We start from the raw sequence: 20,507 nt of genomic DNA on the forward strand, positions 1-20,507 counted from the left end.
TACGTCATCTTGGTGAGCATGTTGTAGTATTTACTAGGTTAAAATGATAATTATAATTTAAATTTATAATGATATTCTTGTATAGGTTGTTATGCTTGAATAGTTGTTGCTACAGTTCTAACAGTATCATTTATTGTTTGGCTAAAATTTCCGCTCTCGAAATTAATTTTGGGGCGAGTAAAGTTGCATTAAAGAAAAGTAATGTTTTTAAAATTTTCTACTACTAAGAAGAGTTAATATTAAGTGAGAGACTTATAAAATGTTATATTAGTTGTTTTGAAAAAAATGTGATTAAAATAATATGTAAATACAAAAATAAATAAAATTATTCGCGTTACCATGAAAATGATTTTCAATCCTCCACTACCACAGTAGTTCTTGATCTATTCACCCTTGGGATACAATAATCCAACTATTTAATCTCTATTTTCTATATAAAATAGAGACAAAATTTTCCACTCAACACCGTTTACTAACAACTATATTATGTTTTAATGTTTTATAATGCACGAGAAGAAGCTCATCTTCACATATTGTACCACTTTTATAGCTGTGAAAAAAAGCTAAATTATATCTTTCTATTTTCTCAAATTCGTAAATTTGATCTTCTTTTTTTTAATTGACATTTCATCTCCTATTTTTTAAAATTTGTAAAAATTTTAGTTCCCATTTTTTAATTAAAACATATTATCCACCACTTTTAAAAAAAAATTATGTCAACTTACATATTTATTAGTCACATAACAAATGATTTTTTAATTATTTAATTGTTAATATGCTTAATTTTAAAAAAATTACAAAATTACTAAAATTGGTCAAGGGAACTAAAAATGTAATTTTTTTAACATGAAAAATAAAATGTCTCAATTAAAATTAAATGAGAGAACTAAAATAAAAAATTTGATAAAAGTAAAAAATAAAATGTTTCAATTAAAAATTAAAAAATCACGGATTAAAAAAATAAAGAGATTAAAATTATGTTTTTGCACAAAAAATGCTAATCATAATAATTAAATCATAAAATTTATAAGTTATAATCTGTAAAAGCAAGAATTTATAAGTTGTTTTTAATTATTCGATGTTGGTTATGAATTATTTTAAAATATTGATGGTCATCACGTAAACCTTGCTAAAAATTTCTATTCAACATTGATTAACTCAACAATGTAAAAATGTAAACTTTTATATATTAAAACAATGAAGTGAGAACATATGACTTTATACAAACTATTTAATCCCATCACTATAAGCCGATCCTAGTTAGTGACCTAAATTTAAATAGGTTGTACATTAATTATTATTGTAAATAATTTGTGTTAGAACTCATAGTTCAAAGTAGGGAATTGAGAAAAAAATACAATTAAAAAATAGAATGTGTATATTAAAAATGAGAGAGGTAAGTACAAAATGATTATTCAAGCCATTATCCCACTTCAAATTGAAAGGTATTTTCAACACTTCTAGCTTGGGATGGGATGAACAATATAAGGACATATAATAAAAAAAAGAAATACAATTAAGAATACACGAAATGCATCAACTTAAAGGTATGGCAGTGTATAAAACAAATAAAAGATCAATTAATACACAAATGCTTAACTATTGAGCAAAAATTAAACACAACTTAATAAGACTTAACTACTTAATAAAAACAAATATCCTTAACCACCTAAATGATAAAAGAAACTTAAGATTAACCATCAAGAACAAGAGTTAAATTATGATGCTTATCGACTCTAGACAAAAACAAAAAAGATCACAATGCTTAGTCCTTCTTGGCTGAAACTCACAATATATAATTCTTAACCACCATTGACAAAAGTTAACAATTGAGATTGAACAACATATATAAACACACAAAAAATCCCACAATCTGTATGCTCATAAATTCTAAATAATGAAGGCTCAAAACTATCGAGACTTTTGAAGAATACTCGAAATCCTAAATCTATGATGACTTGAAATGTAATATTACCAAGATACACAATCGAGTAAATATCAATCACCATGAAAAGATTGAAGAGTGAAAACCAACATCATTTGAAAATCAAAACCATCACATGCTAAGAATTTGAAGTGGTTCTCAAACCACGACTAAATAAAACATCAATATCACCACATTGAAGGTTGAGAACACCATTACTTGAGAAGAGGAGAACGACACCATAACCTTATTATCTCTATCACAAGCTTTGACAAGAAAGTCACACTCATCCTCATTGGAAAGAAAAATGTTTCATGAATACCCATTATGTTATAAGACACCTAAAGAGAGAAAATATAAAAATTATAAGATTTACGATATTATTAGAAAAAATAGATAGAGGAAAATGAGATATTAGTAAGATATTTAAAATAAGTGAATGTTTATACATTATTGCTCCATTGAAAAATGATATTTCAAAATTAAAGAGACAAAAAATAGATTTTTTTTTAAAATTGACAAAAAAAATGAACAAAATATTTAGAAATAAAAGGAACTTTAGAAATTATCTTACTTTATATTATCATTTAATAACAAATCACATTGGATACGATTTTTAAGATAATTACAAATCTAACAAACATGTTATAGAATAATTTGTTATCAAATTATAATATAAATTTTATATTTTAGATTCATAATTATTTTTTTTTTCAAAATAATGTGTCGCCCTTCTTGTTTTTTACATAGACGTGAAACATAAATTTAGTAAGTTAAAACATTAACTCCAAAATGTACATCTTGAGCCACATGCACCTCCCCACATCAGAAACCAGATTTTCACAGTTCTTCAAACTCGATCAACGGCTACAAAATCGAATTTATGGAGCGATCAAAGGAAAAAGCAAGAGTAATAATGGAAGAAACGAGTCAAGTTGGTTGCCACATCAGCACATGCCAAACTGTCATATTTGCTTTTGCCAACGACAACGTACACTCACGCGCGTGACGCCACTCACTCACTCACAACAACCCTTTATAAAGTCCCCTCCCTCCCTCTCTCATTCTAACTCCGATTCTCAAACACTACTACCTCTTCCTCAATTTTCTTCAATCACACCAAATTTAACTACCTTAAGCTTTTCACAATTTCCATAGTTTCCTTGTTTCCAATTATTGCATGCCAATCATGTACAATTTAGAGAAGCCACAGAGAGATGATAAACAGTTTCTAACTCCCTCTTTCTCTTCCACTCTCCTCGACCAAATTTATCGTTCCATCGACGAGGGTGAAAGAAAAAACGGCGAAACAAAGTTCTACAGACACACTACTATGAGCAGTAGCAAGAGACACAACAGAAGCGATTCGAAATCCATGGACGCTGGAGACAGAAAAATTGTCGGCGGCGCGAAAAACAACAACAGAAAACATCTGCACCGCGACGAGGATGTCATGTTCTTCAGCTCCACTTCGATTTCCTCCACAGATTCCTCCAGCCTTGGATTCTCCTCCTCCGACACCGAATCCATCTCACGCGCCTCGTGTTTCGCGCCACAGGTGGGGCGCGGAGGAGGAGGAAGCGCTTCATTCCGTTCCGAGAAACAGGGAATGCGCATCTTCGACAGTTTCTGTCGAACCTCCTCCCATAGATCGTCGGAACACGCGCATTCCCAATTCTGCATCACAAGCCGTCGTCATCTGTCCGTGTCAGAAGATCATAAACAAATCAGACACGGACACAGACAGGTGACGGCTTGTGACGAAGAAGAAGAGGCCTTAATGATCAAATCCAAGTCGAGGGCCTTAAAGATTTACAACAACCTTAAAAAAGTGAAACAACCTATTTCCCCTGGCGGCAGGGTCACGAGTTTCCTCAACTCGCTCTTCGCCAACACGAAGAAAACCACCACCACTACTACTTCTACAAGTTCCCGCACGTGCGGCGAAGTGAATACTCCTTCTTCTTCTTCATGTTATTATTCTTCCACGTGTTCCTCTGCTTCTTCGTTTTCACGTTCTTGCTTGAGCAAGACCATGTCTTCCGAAAGGGACAGGTTGCGCAATGGGGTGAAGAGAACGGTGCGTTTCTACCCAGTGAGTGTGATCGTGGGTGAAGATAGCAGACCCTGTGGGCACAAACGCTTGTGCGAAGAGAAAGAAGCTTCTAGAGAGTTCTTAAGAGAGTACAATAACCGACACAACCCCAAGATTAAGAGCAATGATAAATTGGTCTTGAAGGACTTGTCTTTAAGGACTACTAACGTTGATGTTGATGATAACGATGACGACGATGATGCATCGAGTTATGCGAGCTCGGATCTCTTCGAGCTTGATCATTTGGCTGTGTTTGGAAGTGATAGGTATAGTGAGGAGCTTCCGGTGTATGAAACTACTCATGTTAGTACTAACCGCGCCATTGCCAATGGCCTCATAGTGTAATAATTCTGTTCAATATACGTACAGAACCATTTTTGAGTTTTTTCCCCCACTTTTTTTAAGTGGTTTTGTTAATTATGTATGATTATCAATATTGGGTAAATTAATAAAATGATTTTGATCAAATATTTTTTGTTGTTGTTGTCTAAGATATCCTTCGCTCGAGAGTTGGACACTAATAATATTTTAAGAATTGATTTCTCTTAACAAATATCCTTACAATTGAAAATCAATCCACAAATTATATGCTTAAACTATATGTTTAAGTGAGAAATTATTTACTAACCCTATAATATCATGGTCGGATCATATAAACATAATAATACCTATTTGATTTTAGCTTGACATGATTGTAGGTATCCGTTGGGAAAGCTTAATTAATGTTCACACAATTAATAGGCTTTGCAATTGCTAATAGACTTTTTGGGGTTAGGAGTACAGTTTTACAAAACCAAATTGATGTAAAGTGTGTAATTTTAGCTGTTTCACTTTTTAATTTTGCTAAATTTTGTGGCGTGAGAACAAAGCCGATCTAAGATGAAGCCAGAAGCACATAGATTCTCTGTTTTATGTAAAAATATAACTTTTTTTTTCCTTGTACGTATGTGGGTACATGTGTATTGTGTATGTATGTACGTAACTGCCATAGAATGTGGCAGTGTTTTGTTGAACGATCTAAGAAAACGATAGAAAGAACTGTTTTTATGAAAGCGAGTAGTAGAGAGTAGGGTGCTTGGTTTTCTGAAAAAAAGAAAAGAGGTGGGGATTCGTAAATTCTTGATCACGATCTAGCTCTTAGTAGTTTGATGGAGGATGAGGAAAAAAGAAAGGGGAAAAAAGAAGAGAGGGAAAATGAGAGATTCGAGATGGTAATCACAAGCAAGGTGTGAGAGAGGGGTGTGAATGTGATGGTAAAGGGAAAGGCAGATCTTCGCCCATGGGAATAGAGAAAGTGATCGAAGACTAAAGCTTTTGCTTTCTCTCCTCTTTCTTTATTTCTTATCCTTCTTCTCTAGAACTCCAATTTTTTAGCTTTGTAGTTTGTATTGTATTAATTAATTAACCACCGTAGCTTGCAGATTGAGCTAGACTGTTAAAGGCTTCCCTTTTTAGAGCAGAAAATTAAAAGAATAATATTAACATTTAATGCTAATCTACACTTTCAGTCAAAGATATAGTAGAAGATACAAAGAGATAAGATATATGACGTGATAAAATAGATAAATAACATGCGTAACACTTATGCATGATTAGTATAAGACATTTTACATCCATAAATGGAAATAATTAACTCATGAATTGACGCATTAATTTAAAGTTTTGTTATATTTATATGTAAATAAATAAGTGTTTAATTTTTTTTTGACAAGATTCCTTTGAGTAAGCAGTAATTATTTATTGTGAGAAAGATTAATTTCGAATTCAGTGAATTGAAAAATTGATGATCTTTAACTTAGGATAATTTTTTTCTTTATAAAAAACTACTATTGATATAATTTCTTAAAATAATTATTATGAAAGTGAATAAATGTGTACATAATTATTTGTATTTTTTATATTTTAATGATTTATATATGAGTGATGACCTAAATATGTGTTATATGATCATTGTATAGTTTATTTTATCTGAATAAAAAAAGTCCGAGATGAGTAGTTATGATGTTGGGGTCCATTGTTGAAATTAAAACTTATGCATGTACTAATGTGATCTTGGGTTGAAGTTTATACTATACGGTGTTAATGTAACGTTGAAAATAAGCTTATGATGAGTGGAAGGAACGGAAGATGAAGAGTGAAGTAGGCAAGATTGCAGTTAGTATGTGGTCTGTTTAGGGCACTAGTAGGTACTTGCTACAAATTCGGCAGAAAATTTGAAGGCACTGTGTGCAGTAAAGTAGGCAATTATTATGGTGGGTATTAAGAGGATGATTAATCACCGCCGAACAAGACAAGACTGTGTGGTCACAACTTTGTTTACGCCAGAAATTTCAGTGTTCAGTACTGCTACAATCATGCGTCCTTGAGATAAGTTGAGGACTAGATATTTTATTTGAGAATGTAAGATTCTTATAACAAAAAATAAAAAGATTATTTTTATATTTTCTTTTTTTTTATATTCTTTATAAACAAGTAAAATACACTAAAAACAAATATTATCAAATATATTTATGTTCATGTTTATGTTTAAAAACTTTTTTCAAAGATAAATAAGTACCAGCATATGCTAGATTCGTACTTGTGTAGTCTATGATTTGAGAAGTGAAGAAAATAAAAATTAAATTACATTTACTAACCTTTACAAGATGAGTGACTCATACAGTCATAGTCATGACATGTGCTTGCTGTTCTTTAAGCAAATTCATTGAATCTAATAACTTTTTATACTTCTAATCCTATTAAATGAAAATTAAGAGTATGAATTATTTGAAAGAAAGTAATTTTTATTTTATTTTCTCCTAAATTTAAATAATTTTTTAAGATTTTAATTAATAAATTAAAATATTATGGTTACATAATTGAAGCATTTAAAATCATTTTCTAACTCAACCCGTATACATTAACAGTTTTTTTTTTTTGTATTTAATTATGTACTTTCAAAAGCATTTTGGGCTAATAATTGATTTTAGAATTTGAATTTCTAACTTGCATGCAAGTTCTTAATTATATGAATAACTATTCAATGATTTTAGTTAAATTAATTTTAAAATAAGGTTAAAAGTAACAGTTTTCAAGTTCACGCAGTATGCATTTTACATATTAAACCAGCTTTTTTCCTAAGTAGTACATTCCTAAATGCACGAATAACATTGTTTTTTGTAAAAAAATTACGAGTAAGGAAGTTCTGATGTAAATATTGAATCATACAATAAATTTTAATGATGACTTATATTGTATCTAAATATAACCTACCCAGGACCCATAACTCATGAAAAAGAACTCTTAACAGAAATTAAATCCAATTTTTTTTAAGACAACACACTAGTTGAGCAAAGAAAATTTCATTGACAATACTTTTACATCACTGCTATTTAGTTTGACTATTGTGTAATTTATTTGCTTGCATACATACATATACACACACATATATATATATATATATATATATATATATATATATATATATATATATATACGGGGAATACTAGCTGACACACACTCTTTTTTGGATATTCTTGTGATTAATTAAAATTTATTGAAAATCATTAATTTTGATAAATTTTACTTCTTATTTAATATAAGTAATATAAGTAAGGAAAGAAAATATTAATTGAGAAATAAAATCCTCAAAATTAGTTATTTTTAATAAATTTTAATAAAAAAAATCCAAAAGAGAATGTAAAAAAAGTGTTGGTAGTACTCTCGTGTTGGTACTCATTCATTTGGCATTAATAGTAAAATCCATATTTTTATAACTTTAGGCGTGGTCGTCCCCACTACCCAATTTAGTTGCCTTCCCCAAGATATTAAGATATATTCATGCACAAAAATTTGGACTTAAATTTCATATCCCCTACAAAGAAAAAAAAGAACTTAATTAACTTATCCAAGTCAAAATCATCATATTAATCAAAATTGTGTATCTTAGGTAAAATGAACCATGAAGCATAGAAAATCTGTAGTTAGCAGCGTGCGACCACCAGAATGATCCTGTTGGTTGGTTTCATTGCTAGTAGACATAATGACCTATCCTCACATGAAGAATGCAATATATATTTAAAGCTCATTACGTGTGATGGGCATGCATAAGCATGAGGTTGTCATCGAAAATGGAGGAATGGTGGGAGACCCACACTTAATTGAAAATAATCGCTTTATTAGTCATAGTCGTCTAAACATGACTGTATCACAAACTAATACAATTGCTATTTGTTTATTAATTAGCAGATATGGTGCATGTAGCTTATTCATGAATATAAAGAGAATGCAGGTAACTAGGGATCTGCTTATGGAATATAAAGTGCACTTGTTTATGATTTTATCCAAAAAGCTTGCGGTATTAGCATTTATAAGCTTTAAAAATTGTGAACCACATGTGATTCAAATTTGGTCAGTGTGGTGGGATATATTGTTGCACCATCTTCGTCGGTTAGAGATTCCGTACTTCGGATGAGGTGGTGAAGCACAGTACAATGATGAGAGGAATAATTTTGTAGTGTTTTCATTTATAAAAATAGAACTATTTTTTCTCCCCTTCTTTTAGAGAGTTTGCACAATAAGGAGTATTATTAATTATGCGGCAATGACGGTCTCCGGCCTTTATCAATTTTTAAGAAAAATAATTTTAGCTTTTAACAATTGCTTAAGAAAAAGTTTTAAAAATATTTTTAAAACTTTTTTTTCAAATATATGGAACACATATATAACAATAAAAAATTATGCCCCTCATTTAATTTACACAATTTCTTAGACTTTTTTTATCTTTCAACAAACCACCTCACTACAAGTGACTCTAAATAAAATAGGTTTCTCTTTATACTTTTATCAACATTTTTATATTGGTTAATAGATTTAAAAATATAAAGTAGTATGTATAAAGAAAAAATAAATTAAATTAAAGTAAACATACAAATCAATGTATAATAAAAGGAAGCACAATACTACTTATATATCTGTTAGCAATACTCTCTTCACACTTATGAAGTTCTATCTAGATTTTATTGTGAACTTAATTTCTTCTAATAAAAATTTATACCTTAGTTTATCATGCTGTTGAAAGATTAACCCCTACTAGACTCAACCCCATTTTTATCTAGATATTATATATATATATGCATAACCCTCAGGCCTCAAGTGTCCAATACTAACATGCAGAGTTTAGATTGATTTGGCAAAAAAAACTAAACTAACATGCAGAACCAATTGCAAAATCATACTAACAACTTTAATTTGTATACAATCCATGTTGAAAATTGGTGAAAGAAAATTAAATCGAGAAGAACACAAAAGAAAGAGATAAAGCAAAGATGGCAACTACTACATACAAGGCTCTTTTAGGGTGGTACGTAGCTGGTTGTGAGTAACCATGTGGTCAAGGGGGTCTCTCCAAGACACTGCAACAAAAAAGAGGAAGAAATTAAAAAGTTGAGGTGGAAGATAAACACTGGGGTCGTTACTAATACTAACGCTACTATGGCTAGCTACTACAATTCTTTGTGGTCCACACCAGAATTCGTCCTCTCTTTAATTTCTGCTTTAATTTGTTATCTTAGGGAAAGACAAAAGTGATGAAGATTGGCGATCCCGAGGTGAGAGTTTCCACTAGACTGTGTTAAACAAACCCACTTTCCCTTTTATATATACTTCAAAGTTCAAAGTACAATTGTGAGAGACGGAGAAGAGGACCATCATTGTGATGTTTGTGTCCAGTTCAATAGGAGAATCTTTTTCGCTGTCTCTCTCGTTTTCTTTCAAAGCACACACCCCAGAATAACGTTCACACGGCAATCTTGCTAGTTGATGAAACGTTTAGGTTCTACAATTGCAACATTTTGAATTGAATGTGCATAAATATTCACGCTGTGCACTGCTTTTTGGTCACTTTAACGCATTGTATATACATATCATGTGGTGACTCTTATTCTTATAGGTGAACTAGCTAGCTGAGTAGATTATGTAGTAGGAGTTAGTTGAAAAAAAAAATAGATCCGATTTGAAAAGGAAGATGTTCAGGAGTTTGATCCATTCAGCTGATCGTAAAGTTGGATTGATAAAGAATCGACAAGAAAACATATATCCGACACTAAGTCGAAAAAAAAAAACTTGCCCGACCAGTTTTTGCATTAGGTTTTTTTTTTTTGTGTTTTTAATATATAAAAAAGTACTTGTAATGTTATATGATCCCTAAGTTCTGTTTTGTTGTGACGAGAGAATTAGAGCTAGTAAAAATAAAACAAAAAAAGATAATTAGAGATATTCACATCAGAGAACACTAAGAAGAAAGAATACGGAACTTTAATTTAAAATCACCATTAACGTCTTTTTTTAATTCTATCTAACCATGAATCTAACATGAATCATGTAACTCATTTGTATATATACATAGTGTCCTCTGACAATACCATCACCATCCATGTGTGATGATCTTATTGACCTCTTTTTACCATGTCACTGTGTAAATGGTAGGAGTGCATGATTGTGTATGTTTGACATGTCAAATCGTGATGTTTCTCTGATCTTGTGATCGTCACGTCTTTAGAGTCCTGTTCCATAATATACTTTCCATCATTTTATCTTTTTGATTGTATGTTATTGGGACATCGCTTCGACTACCCAATATTTGGGGGCTCTATCTTGGTCAATATAAGGCCTTCCAAGTATTGAGTCTCTCGACTAAGTGCCTAAAGGTAAGTAGTTCCACCTACTAAGGTTAGTACTCCCGGGATGTCCATTTTGAATGGTGTACAAGAGAAAATATGAATAGAGGAGAAATAAAATAAAAAGTTTAGTTGTTTGATTTAAGAATAATATGTAAAAAAAAATAGAATGAAAATTAAATAGTAAAATTGTTTGGTTTGAATAAAATGAGAATAGAAAACTTCTTAAATTTATAAAAATACTACTATTATACCCTCTAATTAAATGAGATGAATGTTACAAAAAAATTAAGAATTTGTGGGTCAGCATTGGACACAAAAGTAAATATACATCCTCCTCGTACTTTTGTGACCTTAGTACCTTCACATCTAAGACAAAAATTTAATGAGTGAAACCCACTGAACCCCAACTTAATTCCAGCATAAATTACCTCTCCAAAACCTGCGTACCCATTTTTGTCTGTGCCTCACTTCTAAATCGTTGCTACCAAACACAACGCTAGAGAAAGATAGAGAAAGGAGAGAGGAAAAAAAGTAGATATAATAGATGCTGTAGTTTGATGTATTAGGAAGAAACTACAAACTTCTTTTGAGATATTTGTTGAAAGATCATTCTGACTGTTAATTTTTATTTTTATTTTTATAGTTGAGTAGTAGTTTCTTGAGCGTTCGGTGATTTATTTCTCTTACTTCTTGTAACTACAATTTCATTTGGTTATTAATTTCCTATTTCTATTAATGCTTTTTTTTTTTGGGGGGGGGGGGGTAAGACATGATCATAAACACCTAGATATCTACTAAATTACCTTACCAATAATAAAAAAGAGAGATAGAGATATACTATATTCTGTTTATCTGTTAACATAATGGTTGTTTGTTACGAGCTATGAAAATCTTTGATGTCTGAAGATGAAGCTTCATGATATAAGTTAATACTTTCCTTTCATATACCAAATAAATTAAGCTGGTAGACGCAGTCAAGTGGGCCCCATCTTAAATATAAATGATATGTGTATAAATGCACTAAAATATATTTTTGTTATATATAAGGATTCCATTTTCTTAGTTGAACCCACCCTCTTTAACTTCTAATCTCATTATATGTAACTCTTACTGTTACGGACCCAAACAGCTTATGTCATCTGAAGCAACAATGAGAACCAGCAAGCTGGGCCTAATGAGAACAAGGAGCCCAAACAATAGAGGCCTCAGTGTGGCTTAAAGCCTATGTGAAGTTTTAATCTGCCAAGTACCAATAACAATATGCATTAGATATTAGTTCTTACAATTCCCTTTCTATTAGTCTCAGATCCACGTGGCCACTAGTTTGTTAGAAGTGGATATTTCCATCTATATGTAAGAAACTTATCAAAGGCAAAAAATCATTACCTGAAATTTTAGCTTCTCTTAGTTTTTCCTTCTTTCTCTTGGAGCTACTCGTACTCCAAAGGAGACTCATACTACACAGTATCACTTACCCTTGTTGTATTCTATCTAGTGTTTTGTCTTAGTAAAAGAATAACCAGACTATAAATTTCTATATGAACATGTCGTTTATCTGAGTAAAATAGAATTAGTCGAATTTCGTAGAGAAAGTCTCAAATTCGAAACTTTTAGTTGAAAAAAATGATTAAAAAGAAAAATCCTACTAAAATAGAATAGACAATTCTATGATAAATATTAATCATTAATAAATATTTTATATCAATGTCACCATGAGCTTAAAAAATAGACTATATATAGATTTTTATTCGTTTACCATTTTGCAAGAAAATAAATTAATCATATGGATATGATATGCATGATAGCTGGAAATTGACTACGAAGAGAAGATTTAATTAAGACTTATTCCATTATACCTATGCTCTGCTACGTTTTGTAGTAACCTCCGCTGCAAGTTGTCACTCATTACATTACCATTTTTTTGTTGTTGACTACATCACCTTACCATATTCTGCCCCATTAACATGGTCAAAACTAAATTTATTCTAGATTGCATCGTTTTTTAACTCTTAATTTTCCTTGTTCAATGTGTGTATAGTTTGACACATGTCCTTGCTTATTCCGAAATGTTTATGCTGGTTTTCTATTATCTAGAGTTTCAAAGACAGAAAGAAGCCAATGTTTCACGAAAACAGAAAACAATGCATGTGAAAGCAACCCAACAAGGCAAAACTAATTGGCTTACTAATAAATCGAATGTTCTTAACGAAATGTTGCCAGCTATATATGTGGCATTCACTAAACAACAAGAAGGGTGCAAAGACTATATATTAAAATGACCTTGATGACTCCATTTGGGTTAGACAAAGTTGAATTCAATTAATAAAGATGAGTTTCAAGAACAGTCCTAAAATTCAGCACATAGGAGCCTCTCCAAACGTGTCTCGCCAATCATCCACTTCTAGTTTTAGGGACAAACAACAGAAGAATGTGGAGCCACCAAGCCCTTTACCTGTTGGATGCTGCAGAGGCTTCAGCATTGCCAAGACTATTGGGTCCCCTGCCTCCACATCACAACAAAATATGCAACAGTTACAATACCAAAGACTTGAAGTAAAGGTATGTTTCATGCATTTCAAGTAGTGCACAACTGCACATACATGTATTAGTGCCAGATTGGTTTCATGTTGAGAAATTGATTCTTGAGTTTAGGATTAATTTTGGATACATTTTTACATATTTGATTTTACTTTGGACAATTCAGAATTCATTCTGAATTCAAAATTGATTATGAGATATCACAACTTTAAGTAACTTTGCATTGGATCCAAAATTTTATATTAAATTTTATTTTTAACTTGATTTTATAATAAAAATATTTAAATATAAATTACATCACTTCAAAATCAATTTTATCCATGTTCATCTAAATACACATTACACTTATAACCTAAATTTAAGTTTTGCTTCAAATGAATATATCAATGATTCTTCCTGATTCCCTTAAAAAAATATTCTTCCGGATTCAAGAGATTAATCTGAAAAGACAAAATTAATACATGTGCTAGAAGTCTAAATTTACATGCATTACTTATAGGTAATACATATAGTCTAAGGCGAACGCGTCCAATACGTGCGTTCTCTTTAAACCAACCTAAGTCTGCACATCTCTGTAATAAAATAAAAAAAATGTCTGCACATCTCTACTTGGTTGAGCATATAAATTTAAGAAAGAGAAAAAATATGGCAGAATGAAAACTGTTTTTAACCAAAATTGTAAAACAACAAAATGTAAATGGCATTTGGTTTGGTTGTTTTTTACTTTTATTTTCACTGAAAATAAAAAATAGTGATGAAAATGTGTTTGACTGGATTTCTGTTTTCATTTTCAGTGAAAATATTTTTTCAAACGAACCAAAAAATAGAAACAATAAAAACTTGTTTTCCATGTTTTTAGTTGAAATCAGGAATTTCATATTGGGTAAAATGAAAACATGATGACAAGAAATGTAATTTTAAGCAAATCTAAAAATACATTTTCTTTTGAAAACCAGTATTTTTATTTCTTGAAAATAGAAAATAAGAAGTTAAACCAAACATATTTTCAGAATTCTAATCTTTTAAAAATAAAAACAAGAAATAAAAACAGAAAATAAAAATGCAAACTAAACACACCCTAAATTTTTCATCTTTCAGTTCCATTTCATTGTCAATCACCAAAGCAGACTTTATAAGCAGAAATCAAGAAGGACGCACAAGTTGCTGCAGTATATATACTAATTTCTTTTGAGAAAACTGAAATTATTAAACTGGTCGATTAAAGAAGTCTAGCCAAACTTAAATTTCTATAATGAGAATCATAACACTTTTATGTAGTTTTAATAATGGCTTTGAAGGAATTAATAATTAAGATTGATTAGAAAATTTTCGTTTTTGTTAGGCATCTCTTTGAAACTATGTAGCATAACTGATGATATATTCTGTTTAGAAAAACTTATTTTTAAGAGAATTTATCTCTAACGCAACATTTTTATTGAATTCATTCATATCTCTCATATTCCAATATATTTAATTTTCATTTTCAATATTATATAAAATGCAACATATGCCAAGAATCAAGAACTATATTTACTTTGACTTAAACAAAAATAACTAAATTTACTTTTGTAATATTGGAGTATTAAAATCGGCCGCGGGGTACACGGAGTGGAGAATAGTAGGGCCGGAGAAGGTGTTGGATGAAGCCTGCGAAGGCTATTGGGCTGAAAGAAACTAGGCTAATTAATGCTTAATTTTTGGAGTGCTAGGTGCACCCTGTACTAATCACAAAAAGACAGAAATACTCCTTACGGATCAAGTTGATCTGTAAGTTAATTTTTAAGACTTACAGATCAAGTTGATCCGTAAGTCTTTTACGGATCAAGTTGATTCGTAAGTTAATTTTTAAGACTTACGGATCAAGTTGATCTGTAAGGGGAGAAATTAGCAGAGACAGTTTTGTCATTTTCAAAAAATACTGGGTGCACCTAACAATATTTTAATTTTTGTGGCATTGCATCATGTAATTATTTAAAGCACCCCATTATTTGATTTGATGCACCAAAGTGTATTACAGATTGAATAATTTGTAATACAACATAATGCATTTGAGATGCACCAAAGTAAATAATGGGGTGCGTTAAATAATTCCCATTGCATTTGGATCCAAAAATGGACCAGGATTTGCCTAGTGGTTTAATACAATAATAACTTAAATACTAATGACAATAATAAAAATATCATCAGATAATTCTCTTAATGAAAATACTAATTAGAATTGGAATTCTATCTCTGCAATTAGTATAATAAAAGTTTGCATTTAAAAATTATACAGTTTTCTAAGCTAAAACATAAATTCCGATTGAAGAAGAACAAAATAACACCCAAGATATTGTATTTAAGTTTTGACCATTAAAAGAAAAAAGCGTCTGAAATATGTGTTCACGCCTGTTCATAGGTGGCGGATTTGGAAAAGAAAGTGCAAAAACAATCAGAACTACGAGTAATGTACAAGAAAAGAATGGAAAGGACTCAAGATTACTTGAGGAACTGCCTTCAGATAGCACAAGAAAATGGAATATTAGATGTCATTGTGAACTGCAAAGGTGAATTTCAACAATCTCCAGTCTCTATCCACACCATAAGCTCCATTACCAGCCCTCAAATTCAAATTCCCACTCCACCACACCATGGCCACCACACCAATCTTGCGTCCATCATAGATCAAGCAAAAATCAATGGATGGTATATTGATCCAAATGAGGTTAGTAAGTAGAATTCCACTCACATGCAAATCATTCACTTACAAGTTACAATGCGTTGTCAACATTTTTTTTTCAATTAAGTATTCAATATGTTTCCATCTCCTTGCTTTGATTCTGTTTTTTTTTTTGTTTTTTCCTTTTTTCATAAATCATCATGTTTGCTTTTTATTTCTTAAGTTTTGATTTTACATAATGTTTGCCCCTTCTGAATGTTAGAACAAATATAAGCTATTAAATTAGTGCTGACAAAATATGTTAGATCACCTGAGTTGGCTCAAACTTGGTCGATAAAATGTAATACTTAGAGTTTTAAATTTTTTGTCTCAATTAAACATGTTTTTTTATATTGCCAAAATGCCCAAAAAAATTCAATTTTTACCAAGCTTGAATTTTTGCTGTTGTTTCATGCATCTCTAAGTTACTTACTGCCCCTTTTTTTTAACTTCTGGAATGTAAAATTACATTCCAAAATGATGACCAATCCCGGTAAAAAAAAAACTCCAAAAAAGGTACAGAAGGCAAAAAGGGTACAGAAAGCAAGAACTAGACAATTTTTTTTTTAGCCTACTATAATCCACAATCAGTATTGGGCTGACCTCCATTGGATTGGAAACTCTGTAACACTTTATTTTCAACACATTCTATTTTATTTGGTGAAATTTATGTGAGTACTTATTAAATATGTGAGTTACATTCTCCATTTGTTATATCCCATGCCCAAACCAGAGGAATCTACATTAATTTTAATTTTTTTTTAACTAATAAAGGTGGTTTTGAAAGAAAGTATTAAAAACTGTATTACCAATACTCTTCTCAAAACAATTAGATATTTTTTTATAAAAAAAGAGCAAAAAATGACATTTCACAAACAAATAAATAATAAACTAAATGAAGAATTATAAAAATTGTGAGAATTGAATTATAATTTCTGAAAAATTAGGCAATAAACTAGAATTTGAAATATTTAAAATGAATAAAAACATATTAAAGTGTTGAATTAATAAGAAAATAACTGCTATGTTATGTTATGTTATGTCTGAACTTCTCCATGCATAGATTCAACTGGAAGAGAAAATCGGGCAGGGCAGCACCGCAGAAATTCACAGAGGAAAATGGCGTGGATTTGAAGTGGCAGTGAAGTGCATATCCGAAGAATTTTTCCGCACTAACCAAAACGGTGTCGCATACTTCTCCCAGGAGCTCGAAACGTTGTCGCGGCAGCGCCACAGGTTCGTGCTTCAGCTCATGGGCGCGTGCATTGACCCTCCCCGACGCGCGTGGGTGGTCACAGAACATCTCAGCACCACGTTGAAGGAGTGGCTGCACGGGCCCGGGACCAGGCTCAGAGAGCGAATGGTGCCACTTCCACTCTTCAAAGACAGAGTCATTAGGGCCCTTGAAATAGCCCAAGCCATGCAGTATCTGCACGAGCAAAAGCCCAAGCTCGTTCACCGTGACTTGAAGCCTAGCAACATTTTTCTTGATGATGCCATGCATGTTAGAGTCGCGGATTTTGGTCATGCGCGGTTCTTGGGTGATGAGGAAATGGCTCTCACTGGAGAAACAGGTAAACACTGAATGTCATTTCTTTTGCTGCAAATTAAAAATAAATAAAACGTTATGAAAAATAATATTATATTTTACTGTGATATTTTCGTGTTTAAGTCTCATTTTAAAAGTTCAGTATCTTGTACTTTAACTATTTTATCCTCCATCTCATATTGTAGTTTTGAAAACCCATTTAGAATGTACTTAGAAATATAATAGGCAAAATTGTAAAATTAGTCTCCCACTTTATCTTCAATTTCAGATTTGGTTTCCAAGTTTTTTAATTCACGAATTTAGTCTCCCTATTTTGTAAAATCGTACAATGTTGGTCCCCTGGGTCACAATTGGATGTTGACGATTAGCAAGTTATGTTGACTGTCACATGTCATGTTCTGATTGGATGTCAATTCCATGAAAAATGAAATGCATTGTTGTTTTCATTGACCAATCAGAACATGACACGTGGTCGTCATCATCCAATAAGATCATGACACGTGGCCGTCAACATTCCTTTGTAACAGTCAACGTCCAATTGTGGCCTGGGAGACCAACATTGCATGATTTTACTAAATAAGGGGATCAAATTCGTGAATTAAAAAGTTGGGGGACCAAATCTGAAATTAGAGATAAAGTGGGGGACCAATTTTATAATTTTGCCAATATAATACAATGAGATGTAAGATAAAATAATAAAAATGCAAGAAACAAATATCTAAAAACTGGCTTGAACTTATTTCAAGTTTTTTCTAGCTCAATCCATTGTAATAACTTTCAATCAACATCGGACTCACTTGTATTAGGTTGTATTCCATCTTAGTATCTCTAATGCTTTTTCAAGTGTTTGTGTTTGGTCATAACCTCATTGTCATTAATACATGACAATTTGTGATAATAAAGAAATTAGCCATAAAGACCATTTTCACCTACTAGCTAGGATGTTTGAAAATCAAGTTGTACATTTTTAAATTTTAGATGAGTATTAAATGACATAAAGTTGAATTGTGTAAACTATATTCTTTCTCCTTTTCTCAAAACGTGGCATGTAATGATATTGATTATGTTTGTATTATTTTTAGGAACATACGTGTACATGGCACCAGAGGTGATCCGATGTGAACCTTATGATGAAAAGTGTGATGTGTACAGTTTTGGGGTTATGTTGAACGAACTTTTAACTGGACATTACCCATATGTTGAGACAGAATATGGTCCCACCAAGGTATATATATATAATCATCACACTGATCTTGAGTTGCCAAATTAATTTTGTTAATTTTTTATGTAAATGTTTAATTGAATTGTTTAATGCTAATCTCAATTAATCTGAAATGTCACTTGATGTTGATTATCATGAAATTAAATGTTTGATGTTATAATATTAGATTGCCATTGAAGTTGTGGAGGGTAACCTGCGACCTAAGCTTCCGTGTGATGATGTTGGCCAACCGAGAGAGCTTATTGACCTTATATGCCTTTGCTGGGACAAAAATCCATCTACTCGACCATCTTTTGCTACAATCACCCTTTGCCTCAAAAGTTATGCCAAGAAAAATCTCCTTTAAATTAAACCAGTGCTTATTATATTTAATTAATCAAGTATTAGCCACCATCATGACCATTGCCTCGTTACCTTAATTTGTAACTGAAACAATTAATTAATGATCAGAACAGGATTATTGTGTTTTTATTTTTCATTTTTGCATTCATGCAATATAATTTTTTGAATCTTGGTACGAATCCTCATAGTTATAGTATTTAATGAGACCTAATACATGTCATGACATTTGAAAATGTGACTTAGTTAACCACAAATAAAACATATAAGGTTGATTGAATGATTTAAAAAAGAAACAACAAAAACATTATGGGTTTGATTTCTCCTTCTAACAAAAAACTAACAATTAATATTTGTTAATAAAAAGCCATAAGTAATATGAGAGAATTTTAGGTGGGTTGAATTTGCAAATTTATTTCAAGCTTTTATCATATTAATTTGAAATATTTTTAACGTTGATTTTAGCCAATAAATATATATTTTTAATGTTGATTTTAGCCAAAAAAAACCACAATATATATATTTTACTCGTTGTGAGTTTTTTTTATATATATTTTTATTAAACTAGTAGCACTATACTTTCAACTTGATGACTTGAGTCACGTTAAAATCTCAATTTATTTGTGTTCGATATTTTAATTAGTAAATAAAATATAAAATTCAATTTATAACAACTGATTTTGCATGGAAGAACGTAAGGATGAAGAATGAGATTTTGCACTTGTAATGAGTTCTCTTCCTTTCTCTATGTAGCTGGTTCTAATGTTAGGCTTCCCTATTCCTATGGCCAGCTAATTTTCTAGCTAGGGATATGATGTAAAGTGTACATGCAAAACCCATATCTTGTTGCTTTGATCTCAAGTTCATTACATTGTTAGGATCATCACGTTCGAAGTATTGTCTTCTTTGACGTTGGTTTGAGCCTCGTGATTTTGTCCTACATTAATTGAATTCTTGTTGTTTCGACCTCAAGTTCTTTACATTGTTAGGATCATGTTCGAGGTAGTGTCCTCTTTGACGTTGGTTTGAGCCTCATGATTTCATCCTTAAAAGGCACCTTAGAGGCTTAAGGGATGAGGGTGTTTATGAACTATCCTTAGTATCAATTTCAAAGCGATGCGAGACTATTTTTGTGTATCAAAATATTAGTCCCTAGTCCAAGCTAAGGGGCTAGAGGGCCTATCAACCCTCATATATGGCTTAGGCCCTCCTTCTATTATCAATGCTTTGATCTCAACTCTTTTACATCGTTAAGGTCACTGCATCTAAGTCATTGTTTGTTTTGGCGTTGGTTTAAGTCTCAAAGATTTGTCCTTATAAGGCACCTCAGAGGGTTAGGGGAGGACGATGTTTATAAAATCCTTAACTTCAATTCCTAAGTGATGTGAGATTATTTTGGTGTACCAAGACACTTGTCTTTATTCAATCAATTAGATTATCTCATTGTTTTAAATTATCGCTTGAGATTGATTACTCTAAGCAT

General features: G+C 31.4%; 2 protein-coding genes across 2 annotated transcripts; both read left to right on the forward strand.

Moving 5' to 3' along the window:
• Nucleotides 1–3,003: 3,003 nt before the first annotated feature.
• Nucleotides 3,004–4,489, forward strand: LOC114392663 (protein BIG GRAIN 1-like B). The gene has a single exon (XM_028353872.1). It carries the CDS (start codon nt 3,105–3,107, stop codon nt 4,362–4,364), a length of 1,260 nt encoding a protein of 419 aa, XP_028209673.1. The 5' UTR covers nt 3,004–3,104; the 3' UTR covers nt 4,365–4,489.
• Nucleotides 4,490–12,988: 8,499 nt separating this feature from the next.
• On the forward strand, nt 12,989–19,031 carry LOC114391736 (serine/threonine-protein kinase STY17-like). The gene is made up of 5 exons (XM_028352695.1): nt 12,989–13,237; nt 15,615–15,920; nt 16,978–17,488; nt 18,546–18,688; nt 18,852–19,031. The coding sequence occupies exons 1-5, from the start codon at nt 13,007–13,009 to the stop codon at nt 19,029–19,031; spliced, it is 1,371 nt and encodes a 456-aa protein (XP_028208496.1). The 5' UTR covers nt 12,989–13,006.
• Nucleotides 19,032–20,507: the final 1,476 nt, after the last annotated feature.

This window comes from Glycine soja, chromosome 17 (assembly GCF_004193775.1).
Source record: "Glycine soja cultivar W05 chromosome 17, ASM419377v2, whole genome shotgun sequence".
NCBI classification, from domain to species: Eukaryota; Viridiplantae; Streptophyta; class Magnoliopsida; order Fabales; family Fabaceae; genus Glycine; species Glycine soja.

What these genes read in the sequence shown, in the direction of transcription:
- LOC114392663 (XM_028353872.1), top strand. Translation starts at nt 3,105, where the DNA reads ATGCCAATCATGTACAATTTAGAGAAGCCACAGAGAGATGATAAACAG.
- LOC114391736 (XM_028352695.1), top strand. Translation starts at nt 13,007, where the DNA reads ATGAGTTTCAAGAACAGTCCTAAAATTCAGCACATAGGAGCCTCTCCA. An exon ending in ACCAAAGACTTGAAGTAAAG is followed by an intron (nt 13,238 to 15,614) that starts GTATGTTTCATG and finishes GCCTGTTCATAG; the next exon opens with GTGGCGGATTTGGAAAAGAA. An exon ending in GGTATATTGATCCAAATGAG is followed by an intron (nt 15,921 to 16,977) that starts GTTAGTAAGTAG and finishes CTCCATGCATAG; the next exon opens with ATTCAACTGGAAGAGAAAAT.